The sequence below is a fragment of the Equus asinus genome, chromosome 5, assembly GCF_041296235.1.
Source record: "Equus asinus isolate D_3611 breed Donkey chromosome 5, EquAss-T2T_v2, whole genome shotgun sequence".
NCBI classification, from domain to species: Eukaryota; Metazoa; Chordata; class Mammalia; order Perissodactyla; family Equidae; genus Equus; species Equus asinus.
The window spans coordinates 105,006,518-105,032,481 of record NC_091794.1 but is presented as its reverse complement, the minus strand read 5'-3'; the positions used below and the strand labels follow the sequence as shown (position 1 = coordinate 105,032,481).

Here is a 25,964-nt window from a genome sequence, read left to right as displayed (position 1 = left end):
AGAAATGAGTTTAACGGTAGACGTGATCTTTGAAGACCTATTTATTAGCCTTTTGGCTTTAAGGTTTTTAATTATCACTGAAGGACACAAAAGGAAGTCTTTATTAAATAGAGACTCACATTCATGGCTGGTAAAGACACAAATATCATAAAGATGCCTATTCTCCCCAATCTATAAGTTCTGTGTAGTTCCAGTCAAAATTCCAATAGAATTTTTTGTGGAACTTGAAAGTTCTCTTCCTAAATTTGTATGGAAGACTAAAAGGCCAAAAGTAGTCAAGGCAGTTTTGAACAACAAACAGAAGGACTTGCTCTACTAGATGTCAAGACTTATATAATTGAAGATACAGTCATTGAAACTGTCCTGTCGGTGTAGGAATACCGAGTTAGACCAACGGAGAATAAGAGGGAAGCAGAAACTGGCCCGTGCAGATGTGGAAGTATGGTGAATGACAGAGTTAGTGTTATAAATCGGGGAGGAAGAGATGATTATTTAATAAGAGATGTTGGGACATTGGTTTCCATCTGGAAAAATATAAAACTAGATTCCTAGTTTGTATGATAAATTAATTCCAGATGGAGTGAAGATGTAAATAGGCAAAACCAAACTTTAAGAGATTGTATCATGTCAAGAGTAGGGAATAATTTCCTAAAACTCCAGAAGGCATGAAGTGAAAGGGAAAAAATTAATAAACTCGACCACATCAAAGTATTCTGTTTATACAAACAAACAAAAAACCCCAAACAGCAACAATGAGACACTGTAAACAAAGTGGAAAACAGTCCACAGCCTTAGAGAGGTGGTTCACTATGCATTTAAGAGACAGATCATTAGTATCCAGAATCCAGGAGGAGCTGCAGCTCGATAAGGAAAAAGCCCAAACACCCCAGTAGGAAAGGGAGCAAAGGAAGTGAGGAGGCAAGTCTCAGAAGAGGAAAATGGCCAATCAATAATCCCGTGGAGAAGCTGCTCTCACCGCTAACCAGGGAGCACAGCTCCATCCAGAGGAAGGCGCCCCTCCTCTGACTCGCGCTCTCCTCCCCTGGGTGTGCACCTTGGAAACCTTCGGAGATGTTCGCTGCAGCCCCGTGCTTGCGAACAGCTGAAATCACACCAAATGGGAGGGGGAGAACTTGCAGTGTGTTCACGTGGTAGAATTTTCACAGAAGTGAAAATGAATGAGCCAAAGAGCTGGGCGTGTCAACATGGGTAATTCTCAAAAAGTTAATACTGAGGGAGCGAAAAAAGGAAGTTGCAGAATATACATAAAGTACAATACCATTATTTTAACTTTAGAAACATAGAACAATATGGATACATTTGAAAATATTCAGGGAAGGATGCACAGTAATTTCAGATTAGTGGTTTCTCCCAGGAGAGAGAGGGGGCAATATAAAGGGTGTTTTGAAAAAAATGTTATCTAGTGTTTCAATTTTTAAAAAATGTCTGGAGCAGATATGGCATAATGTTGAGTTTTGTTAAAGCCAAAACTTTAACAAAAATGGGGGGACAGATGTTGGTTACCTTCTGTAATGTTTGAAGTATTTCATAATTTGAAAATGGTTCCTAATGTAGAAGACATCGCAGGCAATTTTTTTTTTTTTTTGAGGAAGATTAGCCCTGAGCTAGCATCTGCCGCCAGTCCTCCTCTTTTTGCTGAGGAAGGCTGGCCCTGAGCTCACATCCACGCCCATCTTCCTCTACTTTATATGTGGGACGCCTGCCACAGCATGGCTTGTCAAGTGGTGCCATGTCCGCAGCCAGGAGCCGAAGCGGGGAACCCGGGCCACCGAAGCAGAACGTGTGCGCTTAACCGCTGTGCCCCTGGGCTGGCCCCTCAGGCAATTTTTAAAAAAATTATGTATAGAGAACAGGAAGATGCGCGGTAAGGTCCACGTTTAGGAGAAGCTGCACCATCTCACGTGGCTGCAGGACCTCCCCAGCTGGCGAGCGGGTTCCCTTAACCCTGTGTCTGCAGCGGTGGAGGAGTGCAGCCAGAAAGGCTGCCTCGCCCTGTCACTCCTTGAACTTTTGGGTTTCAACTTGACCTTTGTCTTCTTCGCGAGCCTTCTGGTCCTCATCGAGGTGAGGCGGTGTGGGCGTTGCCTTTTTGTTTGCGAGGTTTTGCGTTCCTGCCCTCATTTTCTCCATCTCCATTTCTGGAATGTCGGGAAACTGAGTTAGACTTAGAACATAGATTCCTGCAGAAAGTGGCCTCTTGCTCTCTTAGAGGTGTTTCTGAAAGTTCAGATTTCGGCCTCCGGTGAGATTGAGGAGGGAAAATCCAGATTAGGAAGGTGGTTCTCAACCTTGGCGGCACATTAGAATCACCTGGGGAACTTTACAAATGACTTTAAGTAACTCTAAAATCCTTTAAACTTTAATACTTTAAAGTAACTTTAAAAATGACTGATACTCAGCTCAGACCAATGAGATCAGGACCTCCGGAAGTGATTGTTGAGAGGCCCTCCAGGTGATGCTGAGTCACCGGGAACTTACCGGAGATGCAACTCTTCCGGGTCCCCCCACCCGGCCCCCCTACTGAGTCAGAAACCCAGCGTGGGGCCCGGCCTCTGCTTTAATGGGCCCACCAGCTGCTGCTGCTAATGAAGGAGGTCGGTTTGCCTCCTTGAGCGAGGTTGTTGAGGATAAGCCATAGAACCGATGGATTTTGAGTTTATGGCCCGCCCGCTCTCCCCCGTCAGCCAGTGGCAGCAGGCTCTGGGATCCCCGAGATCAAATGCTACCTGAATGGGGTGAAGGTGCCCGGGATCGTCCGTCTCCGGACCCTGCTCTGCAAAGTCTTTGGGGTGCTGTTCAGTGTGGCTGGAGGTAAGGAGGGTCTTTCTGACTTCTAGCCTTCAAATAGTCAAGGGGCAAGGGGGCAGGAAGTATTATGTATGTAAGTTAGGCAGATTCTATTTGAAGGGCTCACCCTCAAACAGATCTCTGCACTTTCTGTTGATGGGTTCTTTTTTAGGTGCAGACACTGTTAGTAAGTTACCATTCAGATATATCTGACAAACACACTGTTTCCTTTTGCAATAGAACGACCATCTAGTTGGGTTGTGGAGTTGGTTTTTAGCAAAGTCGCAAACTTTTTGTGTAAACGGCCAGATAGTAAATATGTTAGGCTTTGTGCACCAAGAGGCAAAATGGAGGATATTATGTAGGTACTTAAACTTAGGTAACCATTTAAAAGTGTATCTGTGTGAGAATGTAAAAGCTGTTAGCTCTCCGGTGGAACAAAGACAGGCAGGGAGCTCTAGTTTGCTGACCCCTGATTGAGAGATTAAAGAGTGTTTTCTCTTAATTTGATGGGAATTGGACTCACTCTTTCTCTTATAAGGTCGTATGACAACCCCTGGTTTATAGTTGTCAAGGGAAAGATCTGTGCAGATCTCCTGACCACAGACCGTTCTGTGCTGACAGTCTCCCCCTTTTCCACCCGTTCCCAGGGCTCTTTGTGGGGAAGGAAGGCCCCATGATCCACAGTGGAGCCGTGGTGGGAGCTGGCCTCCCTCAGGTAAGGGGTGATGGGCGGGGTGGGTGCCGCCCTCAGAGTGGGCCTGCTCGCAGGGATGGCCGTGGTTGAATTTGGAAAAACTCCCTTGGGAGCACCCTTACGTGGCTTTGGAATCTGAAGTCAGTTTGGTTTGAAAACTATGTGGTCTGTCTCCCAGGAGAGCGGATTACTGGTTTCACCGAGGCCCCGCAGAGTCCCAGGAGCAGAAATGGGCTGTAGAGAAAGTCTGTTCAAATGAAAGTCACCTGAGGCTCCCCCAGCCATTGCCGAGCACCCACACGTGCGGAGGCTTGGGGGAGCAGCTCAGTGCTGCCAGGTCCCGAGAGGCCGGAAGCCTTGGCTGAGGCGGTTTCCCGCACAGGTGTGCGCGGATTCCATTTGAAGCAGCACAGGAATAACAGCTCCTTTCATTAAGAGCTGTCTGGGCCAGACTCTGTTCCGGCTTCTTTCTTTAAAGGCACCCCACGGGTTTAGCAGTCCTCACCATCCTCATTCTCAGGCGAGGAAACTGAGGTTTCGAGAGGTGAAGGAGCTAGCTCCGGGCTCCGCAGCTCCCGTCCTTATGGGCTATCCCAGACTCCCAGGCTGCAAGCTGGACGACTCTCCATTCCTTGTGAGGCATCACTTGTAGGTGGTTCCCTCTCGTGTTCGGAGGGGAGGGAGTTACCGTGAGGGAGCTGTGGATGCAAAGGAGAGAAGACTCTCTCGTCCAGAGCCCATTTTTGACCTCTCTCTCACTACCGCGTCATCTTCACGTCAAGCACCAGGCCTCACAGAAGTCACCTGAGAGGTGAGGGAGGCCACGCAAGGACTGGGCAGCAGCATGAGAGTTTGTTGGACAGATTGGAAGGTGATGCTCCAGGCCCTTCCTTACTGCCACCCCCTGAGCAGAGCTGACTGTCTTCACAGCTTTCAGTTCCTCCAACCCCTCGCTCAGCTATTTCCCCTTTTGCTTTCTGACTTGACTCTGTACAAAATGCAAATTCTGAAGCTCCTAGTAATTTCGGAGCAGGAAAAGAAGTTCCTCCCGAAAGTGACTTCTTTTTTCCCAGGTTGTTATTCTGGACTCTTCCTTCCGCAGCACACCTGCCCAGGTGCGCTCCAGCCCAGGGACTCCTCCGGGGCTGTGGATCCCTGCGCATTTCGTCCCTATGGACCACACTCGGACTTTGTTTTCTCTTGTTCCAGTTTCAGAGCATCTCCTTACGGAAGATCCAGTTTAACTTCCCCTATTTCCGAAGTGACAGGTATGGAAATGTTAGGAATTGGGTTTTTTCCAAAAAACAAAGTGTTCCTTTATTGCCACTCAGACCCGATACTTGCTCTTAGTGTCCTGTGCTAGGCAGGCTGCACGCGAAACCCAACTGTCGGAAAGGTGGTGGGCTTTGAATTGTTCTTCTGAAAATAAGAAGCCCAGGGGCCAAGCTGTCATCATGACTTCTGTTTTCCCATGACATAAGGCCTAGAAGCATCTCAGGCAATGAAGAAGACAGTCCAAGATTAAAAACACGACCAAGAAAGGCCACAGGCATATTATCAAGAATGTATTTTGTATTCCAAAGCGATTTGCTCGGTCATCCGCCTTTTTGGGTTGGAAGGTGCTCTTCTGAGTACTTTTCACCACGTGGGATTTGTGTGGCTGACTGTCCCGCACCCTTGCAAGGGGCCCAGGGTCAGAGTGCTGGTCCACCTTCTCGTCTTGGTATTTCTGCAAGTCATTGTTACCTACACCTCCGCATGTCACTAGCCTTTTGACGTTTTCTCTGATGCTGTGGCTTTCTGGAAGGAAGATCTGGTGAGAATGTGGCTCAGTAGTAACTACCAGAAATGTCCCATCCTCCTGAGCCAGGGCTGAGGTTCTGTGTTCAGAGTAGGCTGACGTCAGGGAACTGTCCACCTGGAGGAAATCCGACTGGGGAGAGCGGTTGGCTCTTAGGGGAACTGTGTTTGCTGCCGACTGGGCCTCCCCAGAGACTGGCCCTTCATAAGCCCTGACTTCGTGGGTTGTGAGGTGGCATGTTGGTGGATAAGGAAGTGGAAAACTGCCTCACAGCCTTGGGTAAACCGTCTCTCTCTCCTCGCCTCAGAGACAAGCGGGATTTTGTATCAGCCGGGGCGGCTGCCGGAGTCGCCGCAGCTTTCGGGGCTCCCATTGGGGGCACCCTGTTCAGTCTGGAGGAGGGCTCGTCCTTCTGGAACCAAGGACTCACGTGGAAAGTGGTGAGGACCTTTCATGAAAACCTCCGCCTAAGCGTAACCACACCCCCAGAGTTTAAATTGGACACGTCTCCCCCACTGCATTTACTTGTTTGATGAGACGGGGAGGGTTGACTTCACTGGAAATTCCTTTTCTCTAGACACCCATAAACTCCAAACTATGGGCTTTTGTATACTTTTCATATTAATGCCCTCCTCGTCCCCAAATCAAACTGCCGTCATCCTCTCTTGAACCAGCTGACGTGAAAACAGGAAACTGGCTGTGGTCATCAGAGCTGAGCCCGGTCTCTTCCTCAGCACAGCGTGCTGTTCCTCCTGGGCTTACTGTTCCCCTTTGGCACAGGATGGTCCGTAATGGGCTCTGAATGAATACGCTCCCACAGTAGGCTGTGGGTGAAAACTTCTTATGGCCTGATTGACAGTTCTTCACACCTGAGGGGTATTTACTGCAGTGGCTACCAGATCCTGTCTCCAGACCGAGGGTTTGCAGGTTTCTGTCTAGAGCAGTAGGATTCACGAGGATGTGTCAGAGAAAGTAGGACTTGTCCTTGTTGAATGTTCTTGTTTTTGTCACCTCTCCCCCAGCTCTTTTGTTCCATGTCTGCCACCTTCACCCTCAACTTCTTTCGTTCTGGGATTCAGTTTGGAAGTTGGGGTTCCTTCCAGCTCCCTGGATTGCTGAACTTCGGCGAGTTTAAGGTATGTTTTGTCCTTTCCCCCAGAATTTCTTTCTTGAGCCACGAAAATCGCTCTTAAGTGAAGTACCAGAGAGAAGGGATCGGACGGGTAGGTATGGCTTCCGGGGGCCCCTGTGCCCACGAGTCTCCTGCGCATGCCCCTGCTCGGTGCGGGCAGGCTTCCAGCACTGCCTCTGCTCTTGTTCCTGTCTTCTCCGCTTCTGTCTCTTCCTGTTCTCATGGGCACTATGATTTTTCTCTCTCCCTCCCCTGCCCCTTCTCTCAGTGCTCTGACTCTGATAAAAAATGTCATCTCTGGACAGCTATGGATTTGGGTTTCTTCGTCGTGATGGGGGTCATTGGGGGCCTCCTGGGAGCCACATTCAACTGTCTGAACAAGAGGCTTGCAAAGTACCGTATGCGAAACGTGCACCCGAAACCTAAGCTCGTCAGGTACCTGTGCAGTCGCCTCCCCCCACCCTGCCGAGGCTCCCTGAGCTTCGTGTGGACCAGGCCATCTCTCCCGAGGAAGGCGATTACGTGAACAGACCCTGCTTCCCACACCAGCTTGGATTTCTCATCTAAGACCGAGAATGTCGATGGGGTCATAGATCTACTCGATTTGTCAGACAGGCCAAAAGGCTGAGTCTGAGCTTAATTTATATCAGAGTTGCTGGTTGACTCCCAGCCTCTCTTGACTTGCCACTAGGACACGTTACCAAGTCCAAAGTGTCAACGAGACTCTCTTACCCCAGGGACCTAAAATGGAAGGCCATTTTGTTCCTCGGAGAGAGATGATGTGGACGCACGCCCGTGTTACTGGCTACCCACTTTTTACGTACAATCTGCTGGAATGCAGCAAGTCACTGACAGATTCTGCACGTGTGCTGACTGACTAGGGGCTGCTGTGCATGCTCTCTGGGGACGTGAGGGTTGGGGGTAGGCAGCATCGTGTTTTTGAGTTCCTAAGACCGAGGCTTCTTTTCGTCACATAGTAACAGCTGTGCTTCGCCTCCTAGAGTCTTAGAGAGCCTCCTGGTGTCTCTGGTAACCACCGTGGTGGTGTTTGTGGCCTCGATGGTGTTAGGAGAGTGCCGACAGATATCTTCTTCGAGTCAAATCGGTAACGACTCGTCCCAGCTCCAGGTAACCCCAGTGCGCCTGCTGCCTTTGCCCTACGCCCACAGAGAAGAGTCCAGAAATGTATGGCTTGCCTCTGTTTGGAGCTAATGCACGTGTCGGGTTCCTTGTTCCACACCTGTGTCAGCTTGCTGAGAGACAGAGGAGGGTGTAGTCGCCTTTTCACCCAAGAGGATGTGTGCCCTCTGCCGTTTTCAGTGTGCGCACAGTCCTGGCCGTCACAAAGGCGAGCTCTTCTCTCTCTCTCTCTCTGTTGAGCAAAATTGACTGGAATCAGAAGCTCAGGAAGCAGACCATCCGCCTCTTCTCCAAGCCCCAGTTTGCTCTTCCGCCTCTCCACGCCTGAAAGGAGCCCCCAGCCTCACCCGGTGCTGCGGGAGTCCCCTGTAGGCGGGAGGAGGGAATGTCTGCCTCGGGCGAGCGGCAGTCCTGCCTCTTCTCGGCGTCTGTGGTTCTTACTGGGTGTAGGTCATTTCCTGGCACGTGTCCTTCTTGCATTTCTCCTTTTTCCTTCTTAGGAGTATGTGGTCTTTTCCAGAACCTTTCTCTGAAAGAGGAGGGTCAGTGAGGTAGGCGTTGGCAGCGACTTTACCCGGTGTTTTTGGTCCAGTGCAGAGGGTCTGAGCTGTAGGCTGTGGGCGTCCGGGTGTGTGGTTCTGGACTCTGGGTGAGCCTGGGGATTGTTCTCTAGGTGCCTTGTCTTGCTGTTGCCCCTGCGCAGCCACTGGAATCCCTCAGTGCCCCTTGGGGGCCTTCATCTTGGGTGGCCGCCTCTTCAGTGTCCCCAGGAGCAGTCCAGAACAGCTAGAACATTTTAGATCAGGAGTCGGCAAACTGTGGCCCTTGGCGATTGCCTGAGTTTGTGTGGCCCCCAAGCTAAGAGTGACTTCTACATTTTTAAAGAGTTGGAAAAAAATGAAGAAGAAATATGCAACAGAGCCTGCAAAGTCTGTAGTGTTTACTCTGGCTCTTTACAGAAGACATTTGCTGACCCCTGTCACTGGTGATTCCCAAGGCCACTTTACTGCCAGACGAGTATTTTCCAAAATGTGTTTTAGGAACAGTGATATATATGATTCACAAACAGATGGAGAGGATTCTGTGGTCAAATGGCTTAGCCAGAATTGAATATATTTCTTTAATACAGGACTTCCCAGGGCCTTTGAAATTCCGCTAATCGTTATGAGTGTTTGGAATGTTTATTGTGTGCCAGACATTCCACTAAGCACTTTACATACATAATCGCCTCAATTCTTACCACTGTCATGTCAGCTGCTGTTATTATCCCCATTTTGCAGATGAGAAAACTGAGGGAGAATGAGGTCCTGACCCAGATCACTCAGCTAGTGATATGTGGCATGAGGGGGTGTCGTTCCCATTTTATAGATGAGGAAACTGAAGCCTCACAGAATGGGATACGTTTCCCAAGGTACCTAGAGAGTGGCAGTCAACTCTGATTATGGAGCCTGTGCTCCGCTTTTAGCCGACGCTCTGATTTCCTGTATGTGCTATGATACCTCTCAATGCGTTTGACTGCAGGGCGCCTTCCAGGGAGCCCTCGGGATGGGTGTTCCTCCAGACATTTTGTGGGAAACATTGCATGTTGACTGTTACGCTGTTGTCTCGGCTTGTCCACCATTAATTGTTCTGCACATGTTACTCCTGTGCCAGCTCCTCTCTGCCGGGTTCTGCCAGTTGGGGGCGCTGTCCTGTTTCCTCCGGCAGCCTTCATCCAGCTGCACGGGCAGGCAGGTTCACAGGGCAGGATTATACAAACCCATCACCTGGTATTGTTACAGGGTCCACACAAGGGTGTCTGCGGCATCGTCGATAGGGCTGAATCCAGGACAAATCCATAGCCTTAGTGAACTTCGTAATAACACTGTATCGTGTGCCCGGTGATAGGTGTGAAGTCACCCCCTGTACTATTGGCCCATCAACCGGGAAACCGGAACTGTCCTGCTCCAAAGCCCTTGGCCTCTCGTGAGTCCTGCACTACCAGGATCTCATCTCCCCCCCCAAAACGGTAGAGAGAATGGGAGGTCTGAAGTGTGGAAAAATAATCTCATCTTTTCCCGTTTGGGTTTGTTCGGCCAGGCGGGGCTCAGGGGAGGCAGCCAGGGCACTGTGTCTGCCTCGGGCTCACGCGGAAGTGCCTTTTCTTCAGCAGATTGAGGGCAGAGGCATCTTCTATTTGGAACCAAAGCTAAGGCATTAGGTCTAGCGGGACCCTGGACTCTCCTCCGCAAACACCTGTCGGCTCCCGGCCCCGGGTCTGTCACCTGCCTCGTCCTCCCACGGTCCATGGGGCTCTCAGGCCAGGCTTCCAGCAGCATCGCTTACAGAATGAGCGCTGGGAGAGGAGGCAGAGCCAAGTCCGTGGTGAATCACAGTTGTAGTTACATTTTCATTATGAGTGTGGGTGAGCAGGGGCCGTCGTCCTGCCTCTGTCATTCTCAAAATGCAAGGAACACAACAGCACAGTTGACTCCTCTTGGGTGTAGATCTGTTATTTGCTCCTGTTCAGTGAATGGTCAAGCTCGCAAGCCAGACTTCTTCAGCCTAGCTGGAGACAGCCCGCTTGAAGCCTCAAGTACCTTGGTCAGGTGTACTGACTTTTTGATCCCTGCGTCTTAGGCCACATCAGAAGACGTGAATTCAAGTATCAAGACCTTTTTTTGTCCCAATGAGACCTACAATGACATGGCCACACTCTTCTTCAATCCCCAGGAGTCTGCCATCCTTCAGCTTTTCCACCAGGATGGTGAGTATCTGCACCAACCCATTCCTGGGTGATTTGGTTTGTTTCCAGGGAACAAATGATTATTCCTCCGCCCCTTCTCTTGGCCCTCAGACCCAGCCAGGCTTGCCCTTAATTATGAGCAAGAACAGGACTTTTCCTTTGTAATAGCAACCCAGACAAGATTAGAGTTTCTCCTCCAGTGTTGGGGTACGGAAGGACCTTGCAGGAACCGAGGCGGTCTGCTGGGCCTCGGCGGGCCTCCAATAGGAGTAGTGGGGCTCAGGTTGCCTCTTGCCTTGCAGGTACTTTCAGCCCCATCACTTTGGCCTTATTCTTCGTCCTCTATTTCTTGCTGGCATGTTGGACTTATGGCATTTCTGTTCCAAGTGGCCTTTTTGTGCCTTCCCTTCTGTGTGGAGCTGCTTTTGGACGTTTGGTTGCCAATGTCCTCAAAAGGTACAGTGTGTGTGTGTGCACAGGCGTCACATGCACGTGTGTGTGCTGAGTGTTCACACGTGTTCGTAATGCAGAAGTGTGTGAACCATAACTCCTACCCCATCCCTCTCAGTATGGTTCTAAGCCATGTTCTCGGTTTCTTTCTCCACCAGCTACATTGGATTGGGCCACATCTACTCGGGGACCTTCGCCCTGATTGGTGCCGCGGCTTTCTTGGGTGGCGTCGTCCGTATGACCATCAGTCTCACCGTCATCCTGATTGAGTCAACCAACGAGATCACTTATGGGCTTCCCATTATGATCACCCTGATGGTAAGCAGTCCCCTCTAGGCCTCTTCTGGGTTCAGGGCCACGTTCTCACCACAACAGCCTCTTTTCAAGTCTTTGTTTTGTGTTTCAGGTGGCCAAATGGACAGGGGACTTTTTCAGTAAGGGCATTTATGATATCCACGTGGGCCTGCGAGGAGTGCCGCTCCTGGAGTGGGAGACAGAGGTGGAGATGGACAAGTGAGGCGCGATTTCTCTTCATGTCTTAGTTTCAGGATTTATAAACTCAGGGGCCCGAGGAATGTTTGCATTAGAGTAGGAAGCGGTAGAGATTCTTGGGTTGGAAGGAGGCAGACCGCTCAGTAACAGTAAGAAGGTTCTTCCAACAGCAAGCATGTTCATTTCCGAGCATGTTTGGGAACATTGAGCAGCTGTGGCTGGGAGTTGGGGCAGGGAGTTGGCAGGGGGACAGGATGGCAGCCGAGGGGGCAGGGCCGCCTCCTGGTTTTGTTTGGCTGCTGTGGCATTCAGATGAGATATGAAGTGAGGTCTCTGGACAGAGTCTGCTGTGGTTGAATGTTTAAACTAATGGTCTGCTCGGCCCTGAGTGAGAACTGGCTGCCTGGTGTGAGCCTAACGTGCATCGTTCCGTAAGCAGTGATTCTCCCGGGCATGAGCACCCCATTGTCCGTCAGCCCACAGGCAGTCTGGGCCTCTGTGCCTGTATCAGGCAAGGCCCTTAGAGTCCAGTGTGGGGTCAGCAAACTTCTGCCAAGGGGCAGAGAGTAAGTATTTCCAGTTTTGCAGGCCATGTGGTCTCTGTCCCAACTCTTCAGCTCTGCTATTGTCATGCAGAAGCCGCCATAGACAGGACGTAAACGAGTGAGCGTGGCCGGGTTTGACCTGTGGGTTACAGTTGCCATCCCTGGTCTAAAGGGGCACCCAACACTTTTTTTACTTCTCGTGATACAATTAGCTATTCCATGGTGACACGTGGGATGTGCCATGGAGTGCTGAGGAGGGGGTGGCCCATCCCCTGGGCAAGCGGATGGGGTTTGTGGTGAGGGAAGATTTTGTATTGAGCCAAGGGATGAGTAAAGGCCTGTCAGTTTGACAAAGCAGGGAAGTGTGTTCCAGGCGTGGGGAGGGGCCTGTGCAAAGGGGTGGAAGTACAAAGGACCGTATGTGTTTGAGGAGCTTCTGGAGACAGTTCGGAAGAGGGGCCCTGCGTGGTCCAGGCAGTGCGGGAGACCCTGTGCAGCCCCGTCCCGGCTTGCTCCGGGATACTGGGGGCTGCGTCATGAGGCTGGACGGCTCCCCTCCCTCCGCCAGGCTGAGAGCCAGCGACGTCATGGAGCCCAACCTGACCTACGTCTACCCGCACACCCGCATCCAGTCTCTGGTCAGCATCCTGCGCACCACGGTCCACCACGCCTTCCCGGTGGTCACGGAGAACCGGGGCAATGAGAAGGAGTTCATGAAGGGCAACCAGCTCATCAGCAACAACATCAAATTCAAGGTAAAGGGAGTAGTCAAGAGGAAAGGCAAGCGAGAGCCAAGTGGTCCTTGAGGTGCACAGTGGTCTGGTGCCGGCAGGCCCTGTGAATGGGGTGGCCCAGCTGGCTCTTAGGGAAACCAGCACTCTTCATATGTGATATGTGATAGCGAGTGTGGACTTGGTGAGACCATCGAGATGTGTGCCATTCTCACCCTGTAAGCCCGTGGACAGATTTTTTAAAATCAGCGGTTTCGGAATTCGTTATTTACAGTGTGCAAGTTGTATCAGGGAGGGTTCTAGAGTTGCCAATGACAGAAATGGACTTTGGCCTACTTAAGAAGGAAAAAGAAGTCAGTCGGAAGCCGCAGGACTGGCAGGAAAGCTGAGGAACCAGAAACGGTGCGCTCTGGGCATGCAGGCGGCTGACGGGCGCTCCTTAGGGTACCAGGAGGCCTTGGCTCTGGCCACACTCGGTCCTTGGGTTGCTCCTGATTTGAAATCCAGACAGAGAGAGTCCCATTGTCTCGCTCGAGTCATGTGCCCACCCCTTGGCTTTAGGGGCTGGGGGCACGTAGACTGATAGTCCCACCGAGACGTGACATAGGGGAGGTGTTGTTCCCCACTGGAGGATTGGGATGCTGGTGCCCAATCAAAGGGGTAGGGGCGTTGGGCCAGCAAAGCCTGCAGGGTCTGCAGGGTCTCTGAATCACAAGCCCCGAGCCACTGCGAAGATTTTGCCGTTCCTCTGTCGGCATGTGCGGCTTTTGACCCTCACCGTCACATCTTTACGCTAAGTAGCTGCTGTGTGGGTGTGCCCGCGTGAGGCCATCCATGGCCTCCCTGGTAGAGGCCTCTGTCATCGTCGCCCCCTCCCCATCCACAGAAGTCCAGCATCCTCACCCGAGCCGGCGAGCAGCGCAGACGGAGCCAGTCCATGAAGTCCTACCCGTCGAGCGAACTGCGGAACATGTGCGATGAGCACGTCACCTCCGAGGACCCGGCCGAGAAGGAGGACCTCCTGCAGCAGATGCTCGAGCGGAGGTGAGAGCATGGCTCCTCCCACCGCGCAGGTGCCAGCTGCCTGCAGGGTTCGGGGTGGGTCAGCCCTTTGCTCGATGCTGTAGGCAGCTCCTGAGTGTCTCGGGAATTTGGGGAGTGGGTCGGGGACGCGGACGAGAAGCCGTCCTGCTGAGGGTGTACTAGGCAGCGTCTGGTTTTTGTGTAACAGATACACTCCCTACCCCAACCTATACCCTGACCAGTCCCCAAGTGAAGACTGGACCATGGAGGAGCGCTTCCGCCCTCTGACCTTCCACGGCCTCATCCTTCGGTCGCAGCTGGTCACGCTGCTCGTCCGAGGAGTTTGTTATTCTGAAAGTCAGTCGGTAAGCCTCTCTTCCCGTGCCGGGCGTCTGGGGGGCACGGGGGTAGGAACACGTGCCCTGTGCTTCAGAGAGCGGGAGGTCGCACTTGGTGAGTCCTGCCCACCGGCTTCGTCGAGTGGCATGTGCAGCCCCGGGTTCTCTCTGCCGCCGTCGGCGTCTGTCCTGGTGACGCAGAGCAGGGGTGTCTCTCCCTCGGTCTCTCTCCACTTAGTCTCTGCACAAGTGTCCTGGCCTGGCAGCTTTAAATACAGTTTCTACGCTTTAATTTCTCGTCTGAATGAGCTTTCTTGCGTGTGTTATCAAAAGAAATACCATTCTTCCTATTAATTCCCCTGTAGTTTTCTTTTTGTCTTTCATTTGATTTTTGTAGAGATGAACCAGGGTGGGTGGGGCGTGTTGTTCAAAGCAGTCCCTATGGCGACCTGGGACCCACCCACCCTCACACTCCTCATCGCTTTAGATGGAGCCTGAGAAAGTTGCCCAGAGACCTGGCTTCCAGACTGACTCTCCTGGTTAGGTCTTGCCCATGGGAGGCCAGCCTGAGGTCACTCTTCATCCGAGTGGCCTGCAGAAGAGCAGCTAACATGGGGGGTGGACAACAGGGCCACGGGTTGGGTGGCTGGTGATTGGGGGTGTGGCCTGTGGGGAGGACCAGCCTGGCTGGAGTGGAGATGGAGTTGGAGGAGTGAAGTGGGCCTGGTTGCAGAGGGCCGTGCTAGAAGGCTGGAGAGCAGCGGGGGCTGCCTGGTGAGGCGCTGGGAGTCGGTGCTGCTTGGCAGGTGGTGGGCAGGGAAAACTGTGTGCAGAGAGGAGTTGAGGGGAGAAGGATCGGGGTGGAGCAGGACCAGCACCTGCGGCCGCTGTGCCCGGCCTGAGAGCTGGTGGTGGCCCAGGTGCCCAGTGAGCGTCAGCAGCAGTGAGAGCAGAGGGAAAATCCAGGGGACTCCGAGGGGAGGAAGAGGAGCCAAGCCCCCACGTGAGTGTCTGTGGCCGCTGTGTCCACTCGCCGCAGCTGGTGGCTTCAGACAACAGAAATTATTCTTCTGCCGTTCTCGAGGCCAGAGGACAAAGTCCAGGTGTCGGCAGGGCCGTCTCTCTCTGGAGGCTCCGGGGAGGGTCCAAGTTTGTGGTGGTCGCCAGCAGTTCTGGCGTCCTGACTGGAGACACATCGCTCCAATCTGCCCCCTCGTCTCGTCACAGACCTGCTCCCTGTGTGTCCTCCCCTCCTTTGATAAGGACACCGGTCATGGGATTTAGAGCCCACCCTGACCTAACAGGACCTTATCTCAACTTGGTTACACTTGCAAAGACCCTATTTCCAATAAGGTCCCCTTCGCAGGTATGAGGGGTTAGGATTGCTGTCTTTTCAAGGGACACAGTCCACCCACATGGCTACTGTTAGCGAGCACGTTTCTCATTTAAACTGCAGAATGACCCATTTCCATTTCACAGATGAAGAAAGGGAAGTTCAGAGAGCTTAGACTTGCCCAGGGTGACCCAGCTGGGAACTGGCCGAGAACTCACTTGGGATCACGATGTCTCCCTCCAAAGCAGTTGTTCTGGCCCCCGCTGTGCGCCGCCTCACTCTTGGTGGGGCCGTGTCTGGGCGGGTAGACACAAGGGAGAGGGGGCCCTGATGTGACCTGCCAGTTGCCGAGCTCGGTGCAAGGACAGTTCTTGGTTGGGATTGCAGAGTGCCAGTCAGCCACGCCTCTCCTACGCCGAGATGGCCGAGGATTACCCGCGGTACCCTGACATCCACGACCTGGACCTGACGCTGCTGAACCCGCGGATGATTGTGGTGAGAAGGGCTATCTTTTTGGGACGGGGCCCCAGGAAAGGAGGCCAACGGTCCGCCCTGCGTGGACTGCTGCTCATCTCCCGTTTGCGTCTCATCCTGGTTAGGGCGAAACTGTCCACTGGTAACTTGTCCCTTCTCTGCAGGATGTCACGCCATATATGAACCCTTCGCCCTTCACCGTTTCACCGAACACCCACGTCTCCCAGGTGTTTAACCTGTTCAGAACGATGGGCCTGCGGCACCTGCCTGTGGTCAACGCGGTGGGAGAGGTGAGTCTGAGGTCGGGGAGGAGGGCCTGCAGCTGCGCCTGCCTCCGCTGTCCATCCACCCCGTCTGGAAGGGATCCTCTAACCACAACGCCGTTTGTGAGTCATGGCTTCTCAGCCCAGAGGGGGCCTCAGAGTCTCGCAGGGAGGGTTCTCAGACTGAAAGCTGCTCTGCTGCTCTCCCAACCGGCAGTGAGGGCAGAGGGTGGGCGGGTGGGGCTGGTGTGCCCTGGAAAACCTTTTCCCTTTGCCTCCTGCCATTCTGCTGCTGTCTCCCGTGGGGCCAGCAGAGGGCTCCAGGCTTGCAGTGGCCTCCCGCCTGCGGCTGGGCGGGCTCCCGCGGGCGCTCTGTCCTGAAACCGGTCCCTCCCTGGGGCGAGGGAGCCTGCTCTGTGTTCCTTTGTCCCCGCCTGTTACGGGATTTCTAACATTAAAGGAGAGAATTTCAAGGAAAATGCTTGGAGAGTTTTAAAAGATACAATACCTAGTAATTATTGCTGTAGACTTTTCCATTTTTTCTTCTTCTTAGAACTTCATTTTTTCTTATTACACAAATATTATTTGATTGTAGAAAAATAAGAAAATACAGATAAGCAAAAACAAACAAAAAGAAAAACCAAGCCCTTATCTCTACAGAGGTAGTAGCCACGTTAACTTTTCAAGGTATGTCCTTTCAGTCTTGTTTCTCCAGATCTAGAAATGGAGATTTTATATATCAAGTTTTACTGAAAATGTTATCACTATTTATACTGCTCAGTACTTAATTTCTCACTTAATCTATAGGCAATGACTTCCCATGGTGGGAAACATTCGATTATAAGGTTTTAGTGGCTCGATAGCATCCTGTGGTGTGTCTGCTATTGTGGAAGGTCCAGTTGAATTTCCCTGTGGTGGGCACGCCTGTGAGGCCTCTGCTGTGTGGTGCCGGGCTGCCCTCCGGGACGCGAGCCCTCTCTGAAGGACACGTCCTGCAGCAGGACGCCGCGGAGCACAGCTGGTTCCCACACGACTTGGCTGCCGTGCGTCAGTCTGTGTTCCTTGAAACACGGCTGCACTGACAGTTCTCCCTTAGTTTGCAGTGTGGGGTACCCACGTCAGTGACAAAGGTGAGCCACTGCCGTGATTGTGAAAAATGACCTTTTAGGAAAAACAACCGTTTCTCCACACTCGCCCACCCTACTTCCTCACCGGATGTGTGGGGGTTCTCCCCACCCCCAGCCGTTCTCAGGTTCTCTGGACACCAGCTGGGTCCAGTTTAACTCAATTCTGACACGATCTGCCTGGAGATAGTGCCAGGTCTCACAGGTTAAGAGCTCAGTCCCACGAGATTGCGCACGCACGCACACACACACACACACCCACCCACCCACCCACCCACCCACCCACCCCCGCTGATGCCAGTTGCAAGTCCAGGTTGTCACTTGAGCTTCCGACCAGCTGGCTATAAATCAGAGGTTCCCACAGCCTCCTGCTCGCAGAACTCAGGAAAACAGTTTACTTAGTGGATTACTGGGTTGTTGTCAAAGGATGTAACTCAGGAATGGCCAGATGGAGGGGATGCAGAGGGCAGGGTATGGGGAAAGGGCGCCGAGCTTGCATACCCCCTCCAGGCTCACCACCCTCCTGGCACCTCTACGTGGTCCACAGCCTGGAAGCTCCCAGAACCCTGTCGCTCAGGCATTTTGGTGGTGGCTTTGTTGCATGGGCGTGACTGATTACGTCTTTGGCCACTGGTGACAGGTCTCTGGGTGGGGCTGAGAGTTCCAGCCTCCTAGTCACATGGCTCTCCAGCCTCCATCCTTGGGGACTTTCTAAAAGTTACATCAGTAACGTAGACTCAGGTGTGGTTGAAAGGGGCTTGTTATAAATAATGAAAGACAACTCTTGTATTCTTATCACTTAGCGTTTTTAGAGCTTTGTGCCAGGGACTAGGACAAAGACCAAATATGTATTTCTTACTATAAATCACGGAATCCCAATGCCCCAGGTAGTTCTGAGAGATGGTGTTCATGAGCCATGGCCAGGTCACAGCTTCCCAGAAGGCTGCATTGGGCTGTGCCTCTCGCTTACATACATGAAGCAGGCTGGGTGTGGTGGGAACTGAGAAAGCTAGAGAGCATGTGCCCTATTTAAAAAGACGTGCAAATTCAGATTTTAGCTGGCCCATCTAAACCCTTTTTTGGAGCTGATTTGTCCCATTGGCCTCCAGGTTATGAGCTCTGGTCACCTGTTTATCTTGTTCCCATCTAGAAATTAGGAGGCCTTTGGAATGAGTCTTCCTGATCACGCTGTCACATCAGTTCCGGCCTTGTGCGGGCCTGTTGCTGTCTCCTCTGCCCACCGTCATGGACGGGGTGCGTTCTGTTCCTGCAGGTTCTTACCCGTGGGTTTGGCTCTGCAGGTGACGTGGGTCTTTCTCTCCTTGCCCTAGATCGTTGGGATCATCACACGACACAACCTGACCTATGAGTTTCTGCAGGCCCGGCTGCGGCAGCACTACCAGACCATCTGACGCCTCGGCTCAGCCTCACTGCCGCGGGCCAGCCCTCCCTCTCCCGGAGCTGCCTGGGGAGGCAGCTCGCTTATGGTCCACCGCCACAGCTGGCGGGGCTGTCCCAGGGCATGGAAGCTTCCCAGTCACCCCCTCTCTCAGAAAGCCTACAATCATCACACACTTTGCCAGTCAGAGATCCTGGGGATGGTACTGAGCCATCAGAGCTTGGACTGGTCTGAATGTCCCAGCAAGTGTCTTCCTTGTTCCTGCTCCCTGCATTCCTGCTGTCAGTGTGGCACAGGCCCCCAGGGCCCCTACCCTGCTAGCGCCAGGACCAGAGGGGGAAGGCAGGCCTCGCCCACCAGGGGGACACCCAGAGCAGGTTTCCTGCCACCTCTTTGCTGCTTTCCTAGGGAGCCCAGCTATTGCCTTAAACCGTTCGGGGAGGGGCTTTGGCCAAGGCAGACACTGGGGGGAGGCCAGGTGCAAAGTGAAGCGACTCACTGAGGTTAGGAATTGGGCACCGGGAAAGTGGCCCATGTGTCCGGGGGGCCTTCTGTCCTGCGTCTCAACTCGGCGTCTCCACCAGTTCACTTTAGGGGGCGTTCTGCCTCCTGGGTGGGAGCCGGCGCTGTGGTCTCCCTGCTGTGGTTTGAATCTCCTTATAATCACCGCCCTCCAGAAGCACAAAGCACTGAAATCCCGCTAGTCATCTCTGAAGGGTAAACCTGACCGTGGTCGGATTTGCGTCTGCCCTCCTTTAGCGTTTCAGCTTTCTCTGCTTCCCTCGTTGCTCATGGTCTCCGGACACGTTTCCCCTCCTCGGCCCCTGGTCCTTTTCATCTCCGTGAATGGCAAACTTTCCTGAAGTTTTTGCCTCCCTCTTCTTGGTGAAGCAGCCGCAGGCCAGAGGAGCTCAGGGTCACCCCCCAAGTTAACTAGAAGCAGGGCGCCCCCAGGTAGAACTGCTCCGCTTCACTCCGGGGGTGGTGCAGTTATTTCTAAGGTGGGAAGGAGGGAGTCCTGAGCCCAGGACCCCTGACTGCTGCGTGATGGGTCCTGAGGAGCCAGTGTTGGGACAGAGCAGAGGGTCGCTTGAGGAAGAGTCGTCTGCCCTTCACAAGCGTCCCTCGCTCCCCTGCTGCTCGTCCCCTCGTCCCCAGCCTGCCGAGAGCTCAGAGGTGGAAACTTCAGGAGGGTCTGCGGTGCTGCCAGGGGCTGGGGGCGGGGGCGCCTGCCGCACACGCCCTGAGCTTTCCTCATTAAGCCTAGGAGCTCCGTCCGTCTGTGGTGACTGAGTTTCTCCCCGGCTGCTCGGTCGTCTCTCCGAACAGCACCCGGGTGAACATTCAGGTGTCAGACACAGGCACTGACGTTCCTTTCACTTCTGTGCTCTCTGCTTTGTCAGCACCTTAGGCTGTCACACAGCCCTGGGGCGGATGTGCTTTGGGACTCAGGATGGCATTCATTTGCAGTTAGTGGGTGGTTTTAATCATGGGAGTCTCCTGAGGGCCTCGGTGCCTGGCCCTGGCTACACTGTTCTCCCCACTGCAGCCTCCCACCGACTTCCGTCGCCAAGACTGCCTTTCAGCCTGGGGGTCAGTCCCGGGGTTGCCAGCTGCCATCCTGTGCTCAGCACACTCTGTTCCTCTTAAGTGAGGGGCTGCTTCAGGGTCTTTTCCAGCCAACTGCCGCCCCTTCTGTTCTCCCCGTTTTCTTATCTCTCTGACTAAAAGTACTTTGACTTCTAAATTTTTCAGCCTCCCTGGATGTACTTGACTTGTGAAATGTGGATGAAATGCCCAGTAAATAGTTCAGGAAATCTCAAGGACCAAAAGACAAGCCCTTGTAAACGTGATTGCCTTCAGCCGGCTGCCGCTTTGTTGTAAGGCAGCGTTTAGAGCTTGGCTGCACTGTTTCCTCCTCTGCTGAGGAGGAAAGCAGTTGCCCAACTTAGGAGGCCAGCGTGACTGCCGTCACAGACACCGCGTCCCCTCTCCCCTCCCTCGCTGAAGCCGGCAGAACAAATGTCCTGCGGGAGGGCCTCTGGCCTCCAGGGGGCTGGGTCACTGGCCACTCGCCCCGCACGGGGCAGCTGGGTGCCGTTGGAATTTACCCCTCGTGCGCATTGTGCTGCGTTTAAGTCAGCAGATATTTTGTCCCCATCCGTGTAACTCAGAGACAGATGGTAGAATCCAAACACTTCCCTCCCCCTGAACTGACTGATGGCCGCAAGAAGGACCCACAGCCAGGCCCCCTGGAAGGGCCCGTTGTTTCCTGTTCTCCTCTGTTGGCGTCTGCCCTTCCAGATAAGCCCAAAGACAAGCACTGCTCCACTTGTAACAGAATAAACCGTAAGCCTCACTCCTTTGGTTTCGGATGGTTAGAAACCCGCATTTTCAACATCGCACCTATTATTGACCCTATCGCTTCCCGGTGATACGGCACCTGGACAAACAAAAGCCCACGGAGGGGCTTGGAGTGGGTTAGAGGCGGTGTTCTGTGTCTCGTCTCCAGCTTGGCGGTTCATGGCTCCCCACCAGGGGGATTAGGGTGGGGGGCGAGAGTCCCTCTCGACTGCGGACCTTTGCTCTCTGGGGGATGATTTGCTCGTGACCTTGTTTAACTAATGGTTCCTGGCTGGACTGGACACTTGCTTGCTTGACCCAGCCGACAATAGGACATTTGTGATGCAAAATTGCGCACTGACACGGCCCTCGGAGAGAGGAGAGCCCCGGGGGGCCGGAAGTGCCCTTGTGGCCTGCAGTATTGATGTGCAGTGTTGCCCCGCGGCTCGTGGACCTCGGTCATTTCCACAGTAGCAGCTTCCTTTTTTCCATTTGCACTGTTTGTTTATACAGTAATGTTAGCTAATTCCACTGTGTATATAAATTGTATTTTTTTTAATTTGTAAAATTCTATTTTTATTTGAGCTTTTGAAACTTGGAAGTTCTTGTTGTAACCGTAACACGTCAGAATAAAATGTCCTCATCTGTCTCCTTGAGCCTCTTGTCTCCACAGTGCCCTTGGAGTGGTGCTTGGTTCTTATTTTACTCCCTCTCTTTCTAATACTTAAAAATTGCGAAGCCAGGAAGTAGTTTTATAGTCTCGGATCTCTCCCTCTACAGCTCTCCCAGCAGGACTGTTCATTCACGGGGGCCCGCTCGCTCCCTTCGTAGTGAGAACAGCTTAGTCCTGTGGACCTCAGCCAGTCCCCAGTTACCGCTCTTCCGCTTCTCCCTTCACATTAACCCTGTTAGATCTTGCTTACTGACCGTTTGCTCCTGTAAACACCTAGCTCTTCCCTCTAGCGGCTGCTTCCCATGGCAATAGCTGGAGAAGCCGTTTGTGTCCCTGGCAGCGTGGTGTTTAGGAGTTTGCCCCATCAGCAGATTCCCCTGACATCCAACCGGAAGTGAAACCGCTGCTGAGCCTGTGGATATTTGGACATGGGGCTGGCTTCCGTTGGTGCCATCTGTCATTGGTTTCTGCTCTCTTCATGTTTTGCCAGAAAAGGGACTTTCTGTGTCTCTAGTTGATCTGCTTCAAGTTGCTGGTAGAAATGGTCTCAGTCAATTCTGGCCCCTCCCTGAACCCCAAGTCTTCTCCAAGTTCCAGGGGCATTTTGTGTGTATTTGGCTCTTTCAGTCGATTCCATGCAGTGAGAACCCACTGTGTGATAGTGACAAGGCAGGAGTGTGCCAGGTTGAGGGGTCTTCCCTTCCTAGCAACTCCCACTCCCCCAGAGCTGGGCCTCAGGAAGCTTCTTCCTGTCTCTCGACCCTTGTCCTTGTTGGCCCTTCTCTGCTTCTTGGTTTTCCACCCTTCTGCGTTTGAAGTCCACATAGGAACATTTCCATCGAGGTCGTTAGATCAGAGTTCCTCCCCACCTCCACTCCCTAAACGGCAGTTCACTCCTGGCCTCCCCTCCCCTCTACAAGGAGCAAATTGCTATGTTACTACCACTTTCTTCAGTTTCTGTACAAGACCAAGACAATTTGACCGACATTTATAAAGCATTGACTGTGCCTTGTGCTGCAGGGGTGCTGAGGGGGTGTTTCCCTCAAGGAGCTTGCAGTCTGGGGATACAGACACAACCGCATACCAGCGCGAATTGTGTCAGAATAGTTACATACAGAAGGCTGCTGGTGAAGAGCTGAGTTTGCACCGGGCACGTGGTATCAGGGAGGGCTTTGGGAAGAAGTGGCATTCTCAATGAGCCTTGAGGAATGAGTAGAATGTTCTCAGTAGCACCGGATAAAGGGCATTCCAGGTGGAAGGAGCCGCATAAATAAAGATGGATAAGTGAGCAGGCAGGTGCAGGCGTGGTGGAGGAGCATCATAGAGTCTGATAGGGAGAGAGAGGTGTGTGAGGGGGAAGATAGGTCAGGGTACCACTCCCTGTGATGGATGAGCTTAGTGCCTGGTAGTTTCTGCTTAGGGCAGCAACCTTTTCAGAAGCTGACGCAGAGAAACCGCATCTTCTCCACTGGCTCTCACCGCGATAAAATTGACACGTCAGGCACCTTGGACGTGAATGAGAGGAAGCTGGTGTCTTTTTAAAACTTGCATTAGTGCCCCAAAGGCACATAAACTTGGAGTTTGTCAGCATAGCCAACATCTGTGTCTTCACTTTGCTCAGCTTTTAACCCCAAATATTCTGCCTACCCTTCTTAAAACCAAACGTGTGATTCACTCAGTTGCAGCAGCAAACTCTCTCTAAATGTGTCAGAGGAAATTTTGTTAGTGTCCTCATTTTATAAATGGCTTCTAAAATAAAACCTGAAACTGAAAAATACTAGGTGTGTAAAGATTGCCTATTGAGTACAAGCTACATTAGCTATAACCAGAGATGTTTGTAAGTTTTCTTTTCAATAAATAAGTGCCCTGAACGTGAGCAAATCTGAATAAAAATAATGCCCTTTCGGTCTCCTGGGGCTTTTTTAGGATCCGTGACGAGGCTGGAGGGAGAGTCAGAGCAGATGGAGAGCTGCAGTGTGAGCCCCACCCGCAGCCCCAAAAAAGGAAGGAGGGAGGAATGAAAGGAGGAAGAATTTGTCCAAACCCATGGGATGTACAGCGCCGAGAGTGAGCCCCAGGGTGAAGACAGACTTTGGCCAACGATGATGCACCCCTACAGGTTCATAGACTGTAACAAATGTGTCGTCTACCGGGGATGTTGATGGTGGGAAGGCTGTGCGCATGTTGGGGGCAGAGAGTATATGGGAAAGCTATGTACTTTCTGCTTAATTTTTCTGGGAACCTAAAACTCCAAAAAATAAATTTTATTGTTTTTAATAAGGAGAAAGAAAGAAAGTGAACATTCTTCTCTCGGACAATAGGTAAAATGAAAATCAGGCTGAATTCTCTTCCCCGGGAAGCAAAAGAAATGACTCCAACCCGAGCCTTCGGCTTCTGTCCGTGGTGCTGAAGTTTATTCATTTTTCAAACCGCTTTCAGTAACGGGTGAGGGTCTACCCTAAAATTTAATGCATGGGATGGGAGAGCTGGGGAAGCCACAATTAAGCCACTTTATCTACATTTAGAATAAAGTGTGAGAAATGTTGACAGGAGGCTGCAGCTTGGATAGAGTGCTCGTCACCACTCAGCTTGAGAGCAATGAGATGGGACAAAGTTGAGTGAGAGACCCCAGGGGATAGAGTCTCTCGCAGTCTGCCCAGGGCCTGGCCTTGTCCTTGTCCTCCCTGGCTGTTATCTTCGGTACTACAAAGAGAACACAGACATGTTTGACTTGGTGACCTGGCTGTACTGGAAAAGTCAACTTCATAGGACTGTGCTCACTTCCCACAGCCCCCACTCCAGCCCGACAACCCCCTGAGTTTCAGGAACTGGTACACAAGTTGCTCCTTAGAAGCTCAAAGATCAGCCTTCATCAATTTAAATGCTTTGGGATCTGACGTTTAGAATCCGGAGAGGAACATCAACTGCCAATCAGCAGTATGAAGGCGACTAGCCCTGTGAACATTTGAAGTTCCCAGTGCTCATGGCATAAATTTTTATTCTTAGCATTTTCTCAGTAGCCTGTAGCTGAGGATAATATCATTGTCCCAAGACTCATGGCGCACCCATCAAGTTGGGGCAGAAATTTCAAAGAGAGTAAGCTGCTATGCTGGTCCCTTTGGTCCCTTCCTGCAGAAGGCATCCCCCGGTGGTATTCTTTGACAAGGTTTCAGCCTCAACAAAACCACAACTTCCTTCCTCCCCACCCCACTCCATCCCCAGCTCCTCTTACCCGGAAGCTGTTGCAGCCCAGTCCACTCTGGGCTCCAATCCTGTCCATCCTGCCCCCGAAGCAGCTGGACCTCCGTAGGCTCCGAGGAGCAGCGAGCAGTGCCCTCAGCTTGCTTTTCAGGAGGGCAGATCTGTCGGAGGAGTCCCAGGGGCCCCGCCCAAGGGCACCCCCATCTCTCTGGGCTGGATTGACCTCCCCGGTCCAGGGAGGCACCTCAGGGAGGGGGCTGAGAGCTGCCCTCTCTTCCTCACTCTGATCACTTAGTACTTGTGGGGGCATCACCTCATCTTCTAAAGGCATCTTGTCCTCCAAACGATCCAGCAAATTCTTTACAAAAGGAAAACACAAGGAAAGGGAGAGGTCTCACTAACCAGCCCAGTGTCATAAAGCCCGCTGGTCCCAGGCTGCCCTCTTTCCCGGCCCTACCTTGAAATCCATCAGGTCTCCGTTGGACACAGAGCCATACACGGGGTTGGCTCTGGTTTGCCCTTGGAGCTGAAACGCCAGAAAGAGGAGGAAGCTCGCCATGATGGTGGAGAAGGAGCCCATGCCGGCGTTGGTCAAGGAGGTCTGGTGCTTGCTGCCTCTTCCCTCTCCTCCCTGGTTTCCCTCTCTTGGCGTTTGTCTGTCTCTGTCTCCCAGCTGCCCTGCGCCTCCTCTTTTTATAGCCCCCCAGCTCTCCGAGAACGCAAGAGGGATGGAACCCTCCCCATTCTGTCACTTGCAGCGATAAAGCAGCTGAGTGAGGAGCCAGCAGAAGATGCCCTTTTAAAGTTATCAGTCCAGCGGAACTTGTCACAGCCCCTCCGCCTTGAGCAGCCCCAACAACCTCCGGGACCCTCGGCTGCAAGAGCCACATTCTTGTTGATTTGCCTCAAGAGGTTCCCACTTCAAAGGTGTGAGAAGAGCAAAAAAGAGTCCTTGGTTATCTCACAGCGATGCCTCGGGCTCCTTTCTCCTCGGCAACGGGACTCATGCAGGGAAGCAGAGGGTGACGGTTGGCCGAAGCAGAGGGTGGCGGTTGGCCGGCGCCCAGCTCCCCCGTTGGTTTATGGCTCAGCTGTCAGGGCCTCCAAATAAGGGTGGGAGAGGAGGAAATGGCAGGCAGCCGGCAGCTCGGGACAAATTAGTCCAGATGCTCGAGCTGGCCTCACATCTGACTCTCTCTCCACCAAGCTGGCCTCGCTCCTGGCAGTCACCCTCTGTGGTCAGGTGAAGAGGGCGTTAGTTTTTCGAGTACT

At 52.6% G+C, this 25,964-nt stretch overlaps 2 protein-coding genes across 3 annotated transcripts in view; one reads left to right on the top strand and one right to left on the bottom strand.

Moving 5' to 3' along the window:
• CLCN6 (chloride voltage-gated channel 6) overlaps window positions 1-21,474 on the top strand; it is a 30,720-nt gene extending 9,246 nt beyond the window's left edge. The window contains exons 6-23 of one of the 2 annotated variants that reach the window (XM_014849784.3): window positions 1,979-2,085; window positions 2,706-2,832; window positions 3,459-3,526; window positions 4,715-4,773; window positions 5,614-5,746; window positions 6,329-6,442; window positions 6,707-6,873; window positions 7,440-7,566; window positions 10,198-10,324; window positions 10,606-10,759; window positions 10,912-11,071; window positions 11,160-11,266; window positions 12,359-12,545; window positions 13,408-13,565; window positions 13,753-13,909; window positions 15,603-15,710; window positions 15,854-15,979; window positions 18,408-21,474. In XM_014849784.3, coding sequence (XP_014705270.3) covers window positions 1,979-2,085; window positions 2,706-2,832; window positions 3,459-3,526; window positions 4,715-4,773; window positions 5,614-5,746; window positions 6,329-6,442; window positions 6,707-6,873; window positions 7,440-7,566; window positions 10,198-10,324; window positions 10,606-10,759; window positions 10,912-11,071; window positions 11,160-11,266; window positions 12,359-12,545; window positions 13,408-13,565; window positions 13,753-13,909; window positions 15,603-15,710; window positions 15,854-15,979; window positions 18,408-18,488 — 2,267 coding nt within the window. In that variant the 3' untranslated portion in view covers window positions 18,489-21,474. Of the gene's footprint in view, window positions 1-1,978; window positions 2,086-2,705; window positions 2,833-3,458; window positions 3,527-4,714; window positions 4,774-5,613; window positions 5,747-6,328; window positions 6,443-6,706; window positions 6,874-7,439; window positions 7,567-10,197; window positions 10,325-10,605; window positions 10,760-10,911; window positions 11,072-11,159; window positions 11,267-12,358; window positions 12,546-13,407; window positions 13,566-13,752; window positions 13,910-15,602; window positions 15,711-15,853; window positions 15,980-18,407 lie in introns of those variants that run through there. The other variant, XR_011503721.1, reaches the window with a different exon arrangement.
• Window positions 21,475-23,877: 2,403 nt separating this feature from the next.
• NPPA (natriuretic peptide A) lies at window positions 23,878-25,964 on the bottom strand. Its single transcript, XM_014849869.3, has 3 exons — window positions 25,150-25,964; window positions 24,724-25,050; window positions 23,878-24,194 (listed from the first exon to the last, which is right to left on the bottom strand). The coding sequence occupies exons 1-3, from the start codon at window positions 25,270-25,272 to the stop codon at window positions 24,183-24,185; spliced, it is 462 nt and encodes a 153-aa protein (XP_014705355.1). The 5' UTR covers window positions 25,273-25,964; the 3' UTR covers window positions 23,878-24,182.